The 16,826-nt window shown below is 39.6% G+C and overlaps 1 protein-coding gene across 1 annotated transcript in view; it reads left to right on the top strand.

The window, feature by feature from the left end:
• LRGUK (leucine rich repeats and guanylate kinase domain containing) overlaps positions 1 to 16,826 on the top strand; it is a 115,199-nt gene that overhangs the window by 77,271 nt on the left and 21,102 nt on the right. The window contains exon 15 of the mRNA XM_019654782.1: positions 12,367 to 12,506. Coding sequence (XP_019510327.1) covers positions 12,367 to 12,506 — 140 coding nt within the window. The remainder of the gene's footprint in view (positions 1 to 12,366; positions 12,507 to 16,826) is intronic.

The following is a 16,826-nucleotide window of genomic DNA, read 5'->3' as shown; positions in this document are numbered from 1 at the left end:
TCGGGGTGCCGTGAGTCCGTAAACCACACCCACTTCCTTCTGCGACCCCAAGTCACGCAGGGGAGGGCCCACCATCGCTGTCCAGCCTTTGCGTTCTGAGAAGGCAGCCAGCCTTCGCACTTCTGCCGCTTCTGTGGCTCGCCATTGCAGCCTGGGAGAGCAGCCCCTGTAGAGGGGCTCCCCGCTGCCAACTGACAGAGCCCGTCATGAGGGTTGGTGTCAGCAAACCTCGGTGTCCCGACGTGTACGAGTTCCGACGTGAGCTGGCAACTCTGGCCGAAGCAGCGCCGTATTGCCATTCCGTTTTTGTGTGTTCATTAGAAACATTTGCTTCTAGATTAGAAAATTCTCTCATGTCTCTTGCATTATTAAGGGGTCCAGAAGCAAGCATGAGAAAGAAAGTTTTTGCGGTTTCTGGGCCTTGGTCCCTCCCACAGAGATTCCGATCCACAGGTGATTTGTGGGAATTTCTGAAGGGAAGAGGACAAGTTCTTTTGGTGCATGATACCGTGATCCAACGTTTCAGATATTGCTTGAAACTTAGTTTTGTTTGAAATGTATTTCAGAATGAATGCCTTCCTTCTCTCTGAATGGGAGCCTCATGTAAATTAGCTCATTATGCAAAACCATCTGGTAGAATCAGATAAATGAATTAGTGGGGAGAAAATTCAGGCGAATTAGTTTTCATTTATTTATTTGTCCCATCAGGATTTTTTGCTGGGCGGTGACAGGAGTCCACCCTGAGCCAGTTTGTGTGACTCTCTTAGAAGGGGGTGGAAGGTCTCACAGGACCAAACCACGGGGAAGGCAGAGGCGCAGAGAGATCGGGACCCGTTATTGACATAACCTGGACTCTTGTCATCTCCAGTATTTTTGTCATCTCCTGGGCTCTTGTCATCTCCAGGACTATTGTCACCTCCTGGGCTCTTTTCATCTCCTGGACTCTTGTCACCTCCTGGATTCTCGTCATCTCCAGAACTATTACCATCTCCTGGACTCTTGTCATCTCTAGGACTATTGTCACCTCCTGGGCTCTTTTCATCTCCTGGACTCTTGTCACCTCCTGGATTCTCATCATCTCCAGAACTATTACCATCTCCTGGACTCTTGTCATCTCCAGGACTGTTGTCATCTCCTGGGCTCTTGTCATCTCCTGGACTCTCATCAATTCTTATCTCTGTTTCTTTCTCCATGTTGGCTTTGTCCTCTTTGGTACAAATGACTATATATCAGTTTCTGCACATGGCAGGGAACTTGGTCACTTACACCTCTCAAGTTGTACATCTCATTTAATATCTGGCAGCTTCCACTGCTAGAAAGGGATTAACTCAAATGTTCTTTAATCGTAAGGTTAAAAAAAAAGTCCAAGGAAAGACTCTGACCCAGCTTGGGTCAGGTGCTCCCTCTTAAGCCAGTCTACTCTGGCTGGCACAGGGTCACATTTAGACATACCACTGGGCCTAATTCTAGAATGTATGGAGTCTGCGTTCCCAGAGAAGAGAATAATTGTGAGCAAAGCCGCCAACCCAAGATTTGGCTCTTAAAAAGTTACAAGAAATTTATTGAATGCTTATTATATGAAGTAAACAGTGGCATGTAAGTTGTGTTTGGCATTCTATATTTTTAAAATGTAATCGATGGCTAAATGCCTGTATAAATGTGTCTTACATGAAAGGTATGTGTCCACAAAACCGAATGTATATCAAATGTTATTTCAAGGGCAGTAGAGGAAATTGATATTTTAAAAATCCAGTATGCTAGATTCTCTTCTCAAACAAAAAAAAAAACACCCTATATTATACTGGTAATTACCCTCCGATTTACCTGGTTTGCTCAAGATGAAAGTAATGAGGTGAATTTTGAAACATATCATAACTTTTATTAAGTTAGCTCATTCAACAAGTGTTGATGCAGCACCTCCTATGTGGGATGTTGCTACATATAATGGATGATGGGGACACTTGACGGAGCTCGCTCTTTAGCAGGGGAGACAGATAAGAGGGTTCATCACAACACCATGTGATTTAGGCAACTTGAGGCCCCACAGCATAGGAGGCTAAGGTTAGCGTCAAGTAGGCGAGAAAATTGTTTATTGACTTGTCCAGAATGTCATAAGGATACCAAGAAAGGACACTGAATTCAGCCTGGGATGAGAAAATGGGATCAGGAAACACTCCAAGGGAAGTCACCCTTCAGCTCAGCCTTCAAGGCTGCAGAATTCGTTAGGAGGCTGATGGGAGCGGGGGGGAAGTTCCTTAGAAGAGAGAACAGCACACGCTCAAGGACAAGCATAACATATTCTAAGGACCCCAGTGTCAGGAGCTCTCAGGTGCACATAAATGCAGCGGGCCTTCTGTGCTATGCTAATCAACGTGGAAACTTGGTCTTCTAACAGTGGGGAGCCAAGGAGTGGTTCAGTTTGTATCCTAGAGGCACCTGTTGATAAATGGCATGGAAGATGAATTGAAGGAGAGCAATATAGGAGGTGAGAAGAATGGCTGGCAAGCTACTGCAACAGTCCTGACAAGACGGTAAGGGCCTGAAATAAGGCATGTGGCAGAGCGGACAGACTTGGATTGGATATGTGGGGAAGATAGACTGAAAGAGAGAAATAAGGATACCCACCTATTTTTTTTTTCAATTCTTATTGGGGAACAATGTGTGTTTTCTAGGACCCACCAGCTCCAAGTCAAGTTGTCCTTCAGTCTAGTTGTGGAGGGCGCAGCTCAGCTCCAAGTCCAATCACCATTTTCAATCTAGTTGCAGAGGGGCACAGCCCACCATCCCATGCGGGAATTAAAACGGCAACCCTGTTGTTAAGAGCACGCGCTCTAACCAACTGAGCCACCCGGCCGCCCATCGGCAGCTCAGCGGCAGCTCAGCTCAAGTCATTGTCTTCAATCTGTTGGGTTCTCGGAAAAGCCGTGACGTATTTTTTCTGTTTTTTGTTGCAAAAATGCTTCATGACTTTTCCGACAACCCAGTAGTTGTGGAGGGCGCAGTTCACTGGCCCATGTGGGAATCGAACTGGCAACCTTGTTGTTCAGAGCATGTGTTCTAACCAACTGAGCCACCCGGCCGCCCCCACCTATTTTTAATGAGCTGTGTGTGGGGTGTCTCAGACGCCCTGGTACCTCAATGAGATGGAGAACTTTAGAAATCTACTTGGTTTCCTCTTCGGGTAACTGTCAGAGGCTCCTTAAGGCATTTGGGGTTGCATTTTCATTAGGGTACTGATGGGAAGTGAGAACCCAAATTTCTCTTCATTTGACTTGGAGGAAGCTCTAATCTCCTTTCCTGGGTTCAGTGATAATGTAAGGTTTTTTTGTTGGCGTTTGTGTTTTTGTTTGGTGGTATAAGTTTCTCATTTTCAGTGCAACTAGACAACGTTTTGTTTGTGGCCCAAGGAAAGGAGTAGAAAAGACCCCCAACTCCTGTCTGGTGAGAGGTTTTTACCATTCTTACCGACTTTCTTGGTGTAAGGGAAATTTCTGCTTTTTCATTGTTAGAATATGAATATTTAAAAGTTGTCATTTCCCACCTACCTTGACAAAGCTCATATCACTTCCATTTGCTATGCTGCTCAGCAAAGTGATCTTTACGGGGGAAAAAAATGGTGGGCTTCAGTCATTCTATTAACTAATATAATCTTCAGCTTTTTAGAGGGAGTCTGTATTCACATCAACAGAGATAAAAGATCCCCTGGGCATAAGAGCCTTCTTCAAATATTTAAACTGCTAAATCAATTATTTTCAAGCCTCAAAAGATAGTTGGACAAAGGGCATGATTGGGTCGTTCACAAAAGAGGAAATCAAAGTGGCCCGTAAATATGACAAAAATCTTTCACCTCACTACAAGTTAGAACAGAATGGACTCTTTTGGGTACCAAACTGGCAAAGATGGGAAACAAATGAATACCTGTCCTTGGTGGCGCTAAGGGTAGGTGTTCTTGTTGTGTCGTCATTAAAAAGTAAATTGGCACAGCTTTTTGGGGGACAGATTTACAATATCTGTCAAAACCTTCAACATTTTCCTATCTTTAACCTAGTAATTCTAATCCAAGAATTATCATAAGGAAATAATTTATGTACAAGGATGTTCATATTAATATTTTTATAATAAAATCTGAAAATAATCAAGCCATCTCATGGGATTCTAAAAATAACTGGTAGAACAAAAGTTACTGTACAGCCATACGCTAGAATGCTATGTTGCCATTGGAATCAGGCGGTAGAAGAATATGGAGAATATTTGTTATGCATTAAGGAAAAAGCAGGTTAAGGAGGCAGAGTCAAAATGGTTCTGCTTGGTAGTTCTTTCTGGTCATTGGGTTTTGGGTAATTTTTATTTTGTCATTTATGCTTTTTAGTGTTTTCTGAATCTTCCATGATAAACCCAAGTTTATTCAGGAAAAGTTATGTGGAATTAAATTCACACACATGAAAAGCTGGCGTGTGACAGCAGCAACCTTATGTTCTGTTCCGATTTGGCATAAAGAAGAACTTCCTAAGAGTTAGAAGTCATGTGCAGAGGGACAAACAGGCCTTCTCCAGAACTTCAATGCCATGTGACGGAATCTCGTAGGTCTCTGTGTGTTGGGTGATTAGTTGGACTGGATGAAATCTCAGGTTCCTTACATGACCTCTGATCCATTTACTACAAGTGACTCGCTTTGCTAGTTACGGTGCTCAGTACTAAAAAAATACACAGTACTCATTAGTTCAGTGGCTTTTCAAACTTCCTGGTTCAAGATCTATAACTAGGAACACATTTTATAATATTGTGACCTACACACAAGCACACATAGGAAACATAAATATCATAAAGTGATACTGAACACCCTTATTATGGAGATACACTGATATGACCTATTCTCAATGTTCATTTTTTAAAGTGCAGATTGTGACCTACTAAATGGACTTCACAATTTTGCTTGCAACCTGCAGTTTGAAAAACCCTGCCCCGAGCTTGGCTGTGGGGTGCTGTGCTTAGAGGCCTGGTGACCAGACACTTTGCTACTCTGATTGCCTTCCACGGAAGTGGGATGCGTGGGCATGATGTATGCCAAATTCTTTTCGGGGCCAATAGCAAGGACCCAGCGTATTGGCAGTTACATGCTTTGTCAATGTCAGAGCTCCAAATAAGATACATCCACAATTCATATGCATAGTAATAAGTTTTCACATAAAACTAAGGCAAAAAACTCCTTCAAAACAAATCGTGATCAATAGTGTTTTCACCATTAAGTTGAAATTAGCTGACTCCCTTTTCTTTTGCTCCATGACAACCCTGAAATCATCCTGTTACTATAAAAAATCCTCCAAATTCCACTTCAGATAATTGCACTATTTATATAGTGTCTGGGACAGTATGTCTATAAGAGTTCAATTTGAAAGACATAACTCAAGAAATCACTTTTCTTTATTGACCAGGCAATCAGAGAAAAGGATGAGAAGAGCCTAACTATTTCTTTGTGTTGATGATAGATAAGTAATGTTAGAAGACCAGCTCTTTCATCTTAAAGGTGATAGCGAGAGCGTAGCCATGATTAGGAAAGCTGAAGGTTTTTTTTTTAAAGATTATGACTTTTGAAGTTCCTGATTTCAAATAACACTGAAAGTCAAAATAATTAATGAAAATTCCAGTACCAGTACAATCTAGCTGTGTGACCTTGGGCAAGTTACAAAGTTCTCATGTATAAAATGGAGATACGAATATTAGCTATCTCAAGCTGATTGTGAGGATTACATAGATTAATGTATTGAAAAACACCCAGAACAATGTCTGACACATAGTATGTGCTTACATGAATGCTTGTTAGTATTAACATGTAAGCAGGAAAAAAAAAAGTTTTTTTAAATAGCGTTTTATCATTAATTGGAATAGAACAACACTGTTCAAACGAGGTGGAAATATTTGGCAAGTCAGATGCTCTTCTCTGAAAATCCTTTTAAAAATAGTGACAACCTTGATTGGAGTAAGAGGCTTAAACAGAATTAGAATAATACTGGAAGGAAATTGTAGTTCAGCAAAATATTACTTAGATCAAGAGATCCTTTTTTGGGGCCGGCCGAGTGGCTCAGTTGGTTAAGAGCTCGCTCAAGAGTGCGAGCTCTGAGCAACAGCAGTTTGTGTCCCAGCCCGAGTTTAGCTGCCAACAGGTGGTAGGATGGCTCAGCTGAAAAAAAAAAAAGATCCCTTCTTGGCATTCATAGGCAGCGTTGAAATTTATGTGTGATACACACAGAAAAGACTTATCACAACACCTGACACATAGGACACCTTCAATAAATGTCATCTGTTATTTTTACTATTATTACTTCATTTTTGATACAATCAAAGGCATTTATGTTCTGTGTTTCAGATTGGATAAATAGTAAACGCTGTCAAGCCACTTGACTCAAGAATAAACTACCAAATGGTGGGCATATTGTTTTCTTTTCTTGGTGTGTTGAAACAAAGAGTGGCTTCTACAAACTACCAAATCTAAAGACCCTCAGTTGACAAGATCAAAGATAGAAAAGCAAAGCAAAGGAAGGCAAAAAATGCCTTTACTGGGGAATTGACCAATGAAACCACATCTTCAAAAAAGTTGTTCTTGAACAGTGAGCCCTTAGCAGGCATAGACCACACTTATCAGAGGTGGGGGAATGCGGTTGGGTGGAAATCACGTCACAGCTCTAGCTATCAAACATATTGCTCAAGGGAGAGGAAGCTGGGTGTGTATTCGATCTCCCTGAGGGTTTCTATCCTATTTTCTGCCCATCATCACTACCCTTTTCCAAGTTCTCCCCCTTTCCCAAATTCTATACACGTCCACATCTCATGTATCAAGTTTCAGCTCTGGAAATTTACTTGTCCTACCTGGTATCTCCTTTGAAGTGTCCATTTGCTACTTCATGATAAACTCATCCATTTAAGGAACTGAAAATCAGACAACTTTTGTTATATGTTTTAATTAGGACATTCTGGGTACAGTGTCCAAATACTGAACCCATTAATCAGCTCTATTGGAGACATTCCAAAGTTTGAAGTTCAATGGAAAGAAACGTTTTTGTACCTCATTCTCTCTGTGTAAGAACACATATTCACATGCTTTCCTTTGTCCTGATGTGCAGCCTGCTCCCTGTTTAAATAGCTGATCATTTCCTTTAATTGGATACTCAAGAATATATAGCACTTGACTGTTAGAATAGTTTCTTAAGTATATCCATTTTTACCATATATAACATGAATATTATTACCATATTTCCTTGGACTTATAGGGTGGCTTTCTACTACAGAAGCTTATTTTGTTACGGAAAATTATTATGGCTATTATGTGAAATGATTATTTTTCTAGTTGCTATTGCTCGTTTCTTATAAGCACAGATGGACAAGACTTTTAAGATTTAATTCTGTCCTGAAAAAAAATAGGTTCTTTTGGCACCTTCGGTTTTGTGATAACACTTCTTAATGAACTGAGCTTTTCCTTGAATTTCCCACTACAAATTATGTAACTATCCTATTAAAAATAAATATTTTTAATTGTATAGCAGATTATTGAGCCTTAATTTGTTTTGGGCCCCTTTTATGGTTACATATTTCAGTATTGAGACTCTGGCAGGGATTTTATAGGTATTTACATTCTATATATATATATATATATATATATATATATATATATATATATATATATATATATATGTGTGTGGGTGTATTTAATCATGGTAGGTATAAATTGCTCTTGTTAGTAAAAAAAAATTGTACACAGTTTTTTTATTACCTAACATTATTATTACCTCACTATTACCTAAATAAACATGTTTTTTTTTTAAACCCCATTTGAGTGGTTAAAAAATGAACGATGTTGAAATCATCTGGCTCTCTGTGGACTTTTGTCTGAAAATTAAAGCCTATTTCCAAGTCATACATTTCCAAGTGTTTTCAAAGAGAAACAAACTCTAGTGTTGATTCATATTTTTTTGCAAGGTTTTATTTAAATGTTAAAAAATTTATATTTAAAAGTGTGTCTTCAGTCTTGTTTTTTTTAACAGGAGAGTGACTTAGTTTTACTATATATACGTATATATATATACTAATTAATATAGAAAAATTGATTATTAAGATAGAGATTTTTATTTTTCAAAATACAGTTGACTCTTGAACAACATGGGATTAGGGACACCAACCTTCTGCACCATCCAAAATCCATGTATAACTTTTGATACCACAAAAACTTTGCTGTAATAGCCTACTGTTGACTGGAAACTTTACTGATAACATAAACAGTCAATTAACACATATTTTGTATGTTACATGTATTATATACTGTACTCTTACAGTGAAGTAAGCTAGAAAAAAGAAGACGTTAAGAAAATCATAAGGAATCTATATAATCAATGAAGTGATCCCCCCAATAAGTCCAGTATACATTTGGCACCCTACATCTAAACAACATTATTGTTTATATTCCTCATACTGTATTTCACATCCCCCTGACAAAGCTGATGTAGAATAATATTGAATGTCAACTATTATTAAATACATATAGTCACAGGATGTAAAGACAGCATAGAGAATAGAGTCAATGGTATTGTCAGAGCTATGTAGAGTTGGACTTATCAGTTTGTGAGGTGTGTAAATATCTAATCATTATGTTGTTTTGTACACTTGGAACTAATATAAAGAAGTTTTTAAAAATCATAAGGAAGAGAAAATATATTTATTGTATTTATTGAAAAAAATTCTATGTACAAGTGGACCCACGCAGTCCAAACCCATGTTTTTCAAGGGTCAACTGTATTCATAATCTAACCCCCAGATTCTAATTTTATTCCTAGTTATTGACATGGCTGTGTGCCTGTAATATGAGATAATCAACATCTTTTATTTCCTCCTTGTATACAGTAAAAGGCCCTGTTTAGTCTGTGATGGTATTAAATACACAGACTAATGTTTTATGCCTAGGTACATGGCTTCTACTGCATTTGTAACTTAGATTCTATGCTTTTTCTTTTAAAATGTCTTATACAAATATTATTTTAATTCTCTTGACTGCAAAGTGATATAAGTCTAAATAAAAGGTCTAAGCTATTCAGAAGATGTAGCTCCAGTTGTTCCAGATAGTTCATTTATATTTTCCTTTATTTGGTAATGATACCCATAAAATAACTTTAAAATCTGTCATGCATCATTAAAGTCATATATGCTTTATTGTAGGTGTTTAACTAAATTTAACTAGCCTATATACTGAAGAACTTGGTACTTCTTGTGGACATATAATTTATATATGTATTTATAAAAAATATATATATATTTAATGTTGCCTTAAGGTTGACTTTAACTTGGGCACTTTGAATAAGATGACATTAAGAAACTTGTTGCAGGATATTATGATGTTGGTAATTATGTTTTTATTTTAATTGAGAAGCAGACTGTCTTGTCCGTTGATGTAGTAAGACATTAGAAACTCAATTATTAAGAACTGTATGGAACTGTTTATTATTGGAGTCCCAGTGCTGGCATTACAATATAGTTTAACAGTAATCTAAATACATTACCTTTACTCAAAATGTTTTGTTGCTGAGTAACTATGAAAACATTAAATTGTTGAGCTCTGGTGAAGATAGTGAGTAGGTAAATGCTGTATTCACCTTCCCTCAAGACCACATCAAAATTACAACTAAACTACAGAACAACCATCATTGAGAATCACCTGAAGCCTAGCTGAACAGAAGTCCTATAACTAAGAACATACAGCAGAAGCCACACCCAGACTGTTGAAAGGGAAAAAAGACATTATGTTATTGGAATTACACCTGCATTGTCTCATCAGATTGAACTTTGCTTGTTTACATCATAGTACAAATGGCTCATGTCTCAAAAAGCTAGAAAAAGAGGGGGCCAGCTGAGTGGTGCGTTAAGAGCTGGCTTAGGAGTGCCAGCTCTGAGCAGCAGGGGCCCAGTTCGGATCCCAAATGGGCCAGTGATGCAGTGGCACCTTCTACAGCTAAGATGGTGAACAACAGTTCAACCTGGAGCTGGGCTGCCGTGAGTCGCCAGCGATGGCATAGGCTGCAGTGGGGCTGGCTGGCAGCTGGCGTGAGCTTTTGTGAGCTGCCGTGAGCAGCCGTCCAATGGTTGGTGAGCAACTGCCTCACCCGGGAAGAGCACAATGATAATACCAACATGGGCCAGTGAAGCAACGTCCTCCACAACTAGACTGAAGAACCAAAGGACAGCAACGTGTCTGTTCCCCTTCCCCGATTCCCCAACACTGTTCCCCTCCCCCAATTCCCCAATAAAATCTTTAAAAAAAAAAAAGCTATAAAAAGGAACCCTGTTACATATATACATATATATATGTATATATGATATGTCGTATATATATAATCATTTTATGGAAATTAAGTCAATGAATATAGCTTCTATTTCTTTAAATTTAATCTTAACTTTTTTTCAAATTCAGCTGGTCTTACAATGTTCTGTTCTTAGAGTCCCATCAAGAGGGCAAGTATTTGACAAAAAAAAAAAAAAAAATGAGCACGGGCTCCGGCCCGCCCTTTCGTTTTTCTCCTTACTTCAGCCATGCTGAATTCTTTAATTCAGTTGTGTTAAGCATGCTTCTGGGTCTTCATGCAAAGCCACTCTGGCTGCCTGATAAGCTTTTCTCCCAGATATTTGAATGCCTTTCTTCTTCATGACTTTAGATCACTGGCGAGATGTCACCCCCTTCGAGAGGACTTCCTTTGACCATCATGCCACCGCCATCTCTGTATGCTTATCCGGCTCCCTGGTCCTTCATCGCACTTATCACTACCTGACATTAGCTGATGTGTCATTTGTCTGTCTGCAACATTAGAATGTAATTCCCACAGGTCAAAGACTTTTTATTTACTGCTATATCTAGCCCCAACCTCCAAAGCACTGGCACATAGTAGGTGCTCAGCCAATATGGGTTGAATGGCTTTCCCATCATGAAGATTTAACAAAGAATGTTCCTATGTACAGTTGTCTCCTCTTCTCACTGTGATTGTTATACAGATAGTTACTGTTCCTTTTCAGGTTGCTCTATCACCCGGAATTCCTTGGGTGTGTATTTGCCCATTTGTTGCATCTTCTAAGTCACCCCCCCTCTCTCAAGACAGATGCTGGGATGTGGAGCTTTAGACGCCCCTACCATGATTAAATACTTTTACTCTATCTGCAACAGATTTCACCTTGTTTTTTTTAGCTCAGGATTGTCACCCAATTTGGTGGGAGTTCAAGTTCAGATTCCACACCAGCACACGGCACAGGAGTAGAGGTGTGATTTTCTATAGGTGTTTCCACACTCAGCCCGGGTGAGGCTCTGCGACCAGGCAAAGTCCGTAGGTCTGTGGGCTGAGACTTGCAGGCATTCCCTTTCCAACTTCTCACCTTATCGAAGAGCCCAGGCCTTGTACGTTAAGCACACAGGAACTGGTCTCCTCTCTCAGTCCAGGTACCTCACTCAGCCCCTGACTGATACACTCCGACCTCTTGGCATCAGTTCCCACTCTGCTGACTTGTAATCTTCACTTCCAACACCTCAAAGGTGTTTTTTTTTCCTTCGTTTCACCTTTGCTACGTATTAAAAAAAGAAAAAAAAATTCTGTTATATATTATTTAGTATTTAATTTGTCTTTGGGTGAGGATAGCTTCCCACATCTGCTCAGTCAGCCATATTGGCTGATGACACATGAGCAAATTATTTATTTTAGCATTTTTAAAGCAATACTACCGAAAGCGTTGATGCTCTTATATATTCAAAAGTATTCACACCTGGGCCCTCTATAGATAAGAAGTAATCAAAATTTACATTCTTTATATTCTAGGTGTCTAGATATTCTAATATAAAGGAAACATTAGACATTATTTATTAATAAATTCTGTTAAACAGTGACCTCATTATCCATTTCATTATTTTTGAAAGTTTCTTCTTAGCATTGCATGTTTTATTTTCCTTTTAGTCTTTTAGAAGAATTTTGTCAAATGGAAGGTAATTATAAGGGTGACTTTTCAGTTAAGTATGCATATCTGGAAGGCATTGTTTTTGCCAAGTTTTGCTTCCTTTAATTCCACTTATTAGCCTGTATTGATAGAGCTCAATGCATACTCCCAGGACGTGTCTACCAGCTGCTATGGGCTGACTTTATTATTATCAAAATAATTATCTTATTCTAAGGCATACTTTTAGTTATCTTTCTTTCAAATTGAAATGCACAGGCTTTATGCAGTTTGTTGTGTTTGGACAAATCCAGATATAAAACATTTCTCTCACTTCAGAGAGTGCGTTTCTCCTATTTTATGCCTTTTATTTAAAATTTTTGTTGTTTTGTTTTTTCTTTTTTTTTCCCCTACCAGATATTAAGACATCTCAGCTGAATTTTGAAAAGTCTTTCAAGAAGCCTAGTGTTTTGAGTTCGTATGATTTTCTGGATTCTACAGACAGAAACTACTTTGCGAAATTATGGGCCAAACTTTCAGCCAAGAAAACACCAGTGGTAAGGAGGAATAGACAGGGTGAAGCCACAGCTGAGGGTGATACGGTGTCAGACGAAAAGGTGGTTTGATATTTTCAGACTAATAAGTTTCACCAAAACTGTGCTCTGACTGGTGTCATCTAAAGACAAGTTTTTTCACCTCTTTCAACACCTCTGAGAATCAAAATGGGTTCTAAAAACAGAACATTCAGTTTAGATTTTTTTGAGTACCTTTCCCCCAGGCTCCTTGTCAAAACTCTGAAACTCAACTCTTTTGTTTATCAAGACTAGAAAAGCACAATAGAATTCATGCTATAAAATATGTATTTCCAGGGAAAACTTGCTTTGTTGTTGGGATATAAAAAAAAAAAAAAAGTGTTCTTGTGCTGAGTCATCCAAGTGAGCCCATTCAAAGAATCCATGTTTTATAACATAACAGCATCTACACCAGTCATATATGAGGTGGGACAATTACGTTTGCACACTTTCCACCGTGCACTTATAGCCACCGTAGCGTAGTCCCAACTCAGTTGTCTAAGAACTCAGACATCACTGTGTGCAGGAGTGTTGAGTGCAGTCTTGGCACCGCATTCAAGTCAAGTCGAGCTCATTTTCCATTTGTAAAAGTTTTTACGAGATGATCTGGGACCATGAAGAGATCTAAACCATTGCAATTGTCACAGAAGCACTAGAACTTTCTCCTTTGGATGTGTTTCCTTAAGGCCAGCCTGTTCTAAGCAAGGAGTCACATCATCTTCTAACGTTTGAACCATAGGCAGTGGTCAGGATCAGACTGGGGACTTCAGATGCAAAGTCGCGGGCAGTGGTATATATGGGCATATACATTCTACTCTGACTTAGTCATGAGAGTAGGGTGTTCAAGGTCTAAGAAACAGACACCCATTCAAGTCAGCTTAAGTAAGAGGTAGTTCCATTATGGAAAGTACATCGAGTAGAATACCAGTGTATCATGTGCAGGAATGAGGTACAGACCACACAGAAACAGGACCCAAAATTAGAAAGTTAGCTTTTCCTAACAGTTTTCCTCTAGGCAAGGGCACTCAGGTACCCAGGAGTGGGAACAGAGGAACAGAAATGAAAAAAGAAAAAGCCACACTATATGTTCTTAACAATAATTCATCTCTAACATTTCAATGTAAAATTAATGAACAGTATGGAGAAACTGCAGAGGGGAGAATGTGCTCAAAAGGCAATGTGAGCGTAGAAGGGGCCACCTGGGGGGCGGGGAGGAGCAGGTATTACAGACCACCTGTTGTCAAAAAGAGTCTCAAGAACTTTTACACACTGAGGGTCACTCCTTTCCTGCAGTCAGCTTCCTGAGAAACTCATAATCCAGGGCATCCCAGAGCCTAGGACATCCCAGAGTCATCCCAGGACATACCGCACCTGTTATGTCCCGTGTTAGAGGGTTGCCTGTGACCGACCTATGAAGGCAGTCATCCCCAGACCCATTGTAGCCTTGTAGTCCTGGTTCCTTTGCCTGTCAGTGCTGGTGGAGAGAGAGTAGAACAGAACAGCGTCACAGAAAAGCAAATCAGATCTCCTAAGAACCAACAGAATCACTCTTCAGAAATGACTGCAAGTGTAATATTAAATTGACGCTGTCGTGTATATGAGGTGCATTTGCCCAAATTATGTTTAATGCCTCATTTTCTTTTAAAGATTATGAATTCAATGCTATTTTGAAATTTTAAGTATTTATCAACTTTTAGGATATTTCATAGGTCATTAGCTTTTTGCATAGCTGTTATAATGCCACAAAAGGAGCATCCTGCCTTTGTAGGAGTTCTACAACAGAAACTTTATATTACGATGATAGGTTAGAGAACACAAATAGTGTTTAAGCAGTATTCAAAACCTAGAAAGGGCTTTCATGTGAATTATGTCATGCACCCCTCATTTTCACCCCGTAGGAGAAGATATTTTCTTCATTTTACTTTCCCAACGTAAGTTTCCATGTATTTTTGGAACCTTTTAGTGCATTGAAGAAAGTAATTGCTTTCTCTATCAAAAACCTGTATCTTAAATTGTCAAAAAAAAAATGGTGGAAGTTTTTGTGACTTTTTTTGGTATCTTCATTGTAGATTAAATGTGTTCATATTTACCTTTGGAAACTATCAAGAGAGCCATTTGACAGTGAGGGACATGGTAGGAATTCCCATCATTCAAGCTTTCTTGGTTTCATTTCTCTGAGGGGCCCTTCCCGCTTATGCTGAAGACTCCCTCTCCACTCAAACCTACCTCAGAACTCACCGTGTCCATGGGGTCTTGCCGTCCAGTCTGTCCATTTTAACATTCCACTCTTTCCATGTGCATAGTTTGCAACTATATGTATGTCAAGGTGTCGTTACAAAATAATGAGGTTAGATGTGTGTGCGTCTTATGGAAACCATGTCTATTACTTGGTAGTCACATATGCACGTCATAACTAGTTGGGTTAGTGTATATTTATGTGTGTGTTTAGGTCTGTGTGCATTTTCAGTCTAGCTTGGTTCTGTCTACATTTAACTATTGGCTCCGTGACCTGAGAGAAAAATGCACCTGAACCCTGAGTTCGTGTGAGTCTTGCCACCTACTGGGTGATCTTATAAAAGTCACTTATCCGCTATGAGATGTCATTTTCTCTTCTGTAAAGTGGAGCTAATATCTACCTTACAAAGTTATTGTATCAAATGCATATGGAACTTCTTTATCAAAGGATTGACCATAAAACAAATGTTAGCTGTTGTTATGGTGATAATGGCTGACAGGGAGGAGAGAAAGGGTTCAGGCCCTCAGCTGTTGTACACCTTAAACTTACACAATGTTATATGTCAAGTATATCTCAATTAAAAAAAGAAATAATTGGCGTACATTTAGGAAATAAATGCATTTGGCAGGGTTGTTAGATACAATGTCAATGTTCAAGAATAAGTTAGGGCCGGCCGAGTGGCACGCTGGTTAAGTATTGGCTTGGGACGCCAGCTCTGAGCAGCAGGGCCCCAGTTCAGATCCCACATGAGGGCCAGTGATGCTGTGCCCTCTACAGCCAAGATGGTGAACAACAGCTCGACCTGGAGCTGGGCTGCTGTGATTCACCGGCGACAGTGTAGGCTGCAGTGGGGCTGCAGTGGGCTGCTGTGAGCTACCATGAGCAGCTGTGAGCCGCCAATGGCGGGCGAGCAATTGCCTCACCCGGGAAGAGCGCAATGATAATACCAACATGGGCCAGTGAAGTGACGTTCTCCACAACTAGACTGGAGAACAACAGGACAGCAACTTGTCTGTTCCCCTTCCCCAATTCCCCAATAAAATTTTTTTTTAAAGTTAGATTTTATATAACCAGCAATATTATAGTGCCTTCCCTTCTTCCATTCCCTTCCCTCCCCCGACCCCCACCCCTCCCATCCTCTCAGTCATCTGTCTCTACCCATCCTGAATGTGCTGAACGCCTACCATGTATGTGAGACCTGTATTTGCTTCTCAGTACAGAGCAGGTATTTGTTTACAGTCCCTGTTCTAGACACTAGAACAAGGTGGACCTGGACCCTGCCCTTAGGGAGTATGTGGTCTGGTCGTGACACCCTCTGGTCTTCTCTCGCTGGTAGGGCGAGGCCAGTGTGTCTGCAGCCCTTCTACTACTGCCTTCTTCCTTTACGTGGAAAACAGGCTGATGGAGCATGGAGACCCTCAGTATTACTGACTCCTAATATACTGAGAGCTACTTTTTGTTTCTTGTATCTCAAGTCAGGGGGGATTTACTCTAGGACTTGGCTGCCTTGTCTTTGGCAGGAAGAAATATCCAAGAGTATTATTTTTTGCTCTTCCGGTCTGAAGAATACCTGAAACATCCCTTTTCTTGCTTGTTACCCCAATAGTTTGTCCATATAAAATGCTTTCTGTGACTATGACCATAATTTAATATGGGTTTAAGCAGTTCAATAAAAGAGTCACTTTACTCATCTCCTCATTCCTTGCTTGTACAATCCTTTGTTGCTTTATTTCTTCCCTTTTCATAGCTTAGAAAGTATTTACTTTTCTGAATGACTCCCAAAGCACATTAATTTGAACATCTCTAAAAGATTCTTGGAGAACTGTAAATATAATTTTAATCAGCTTTACTTCTTAAACGCAATTTTCTTTTTAGGTTTGAGTAAGAAAAAAATGTACAGCTCCTTTTTTTACTGCTGAAAAAGTATATAACAAACACTATCCAATGAGAAGTTTATATCTATACAGCACTCACATATACTCTTGGTTACAGAAATCTAAGTTCTTGTGTTTTACTTGTCAGGCGCTGCTTTGCTTCAGTTTCAGCCCAACCCCCTTTTGCATGGCTGG

Source organism: Hipposideros armiger, unplaced genomic scaffold (assembly GCF_001890085.2).
Source record: "Hipposideros armiger isolate ML-2016 unplaced genomic scaffold, ASM189008v1 scaffold_231, whole genome shotgun sequence".
NCBI lineage: Eukaryota > Metazoa > Chordata > Mammalia > Chiroptera > Hipposideridae > Hipposideros > Hipposideros armiger.
The sequence above is the reverse complement of the archived record's forward strand: the minus strand, read 5'-3'. Positions and strand labels throughout refer to the sequence as shown.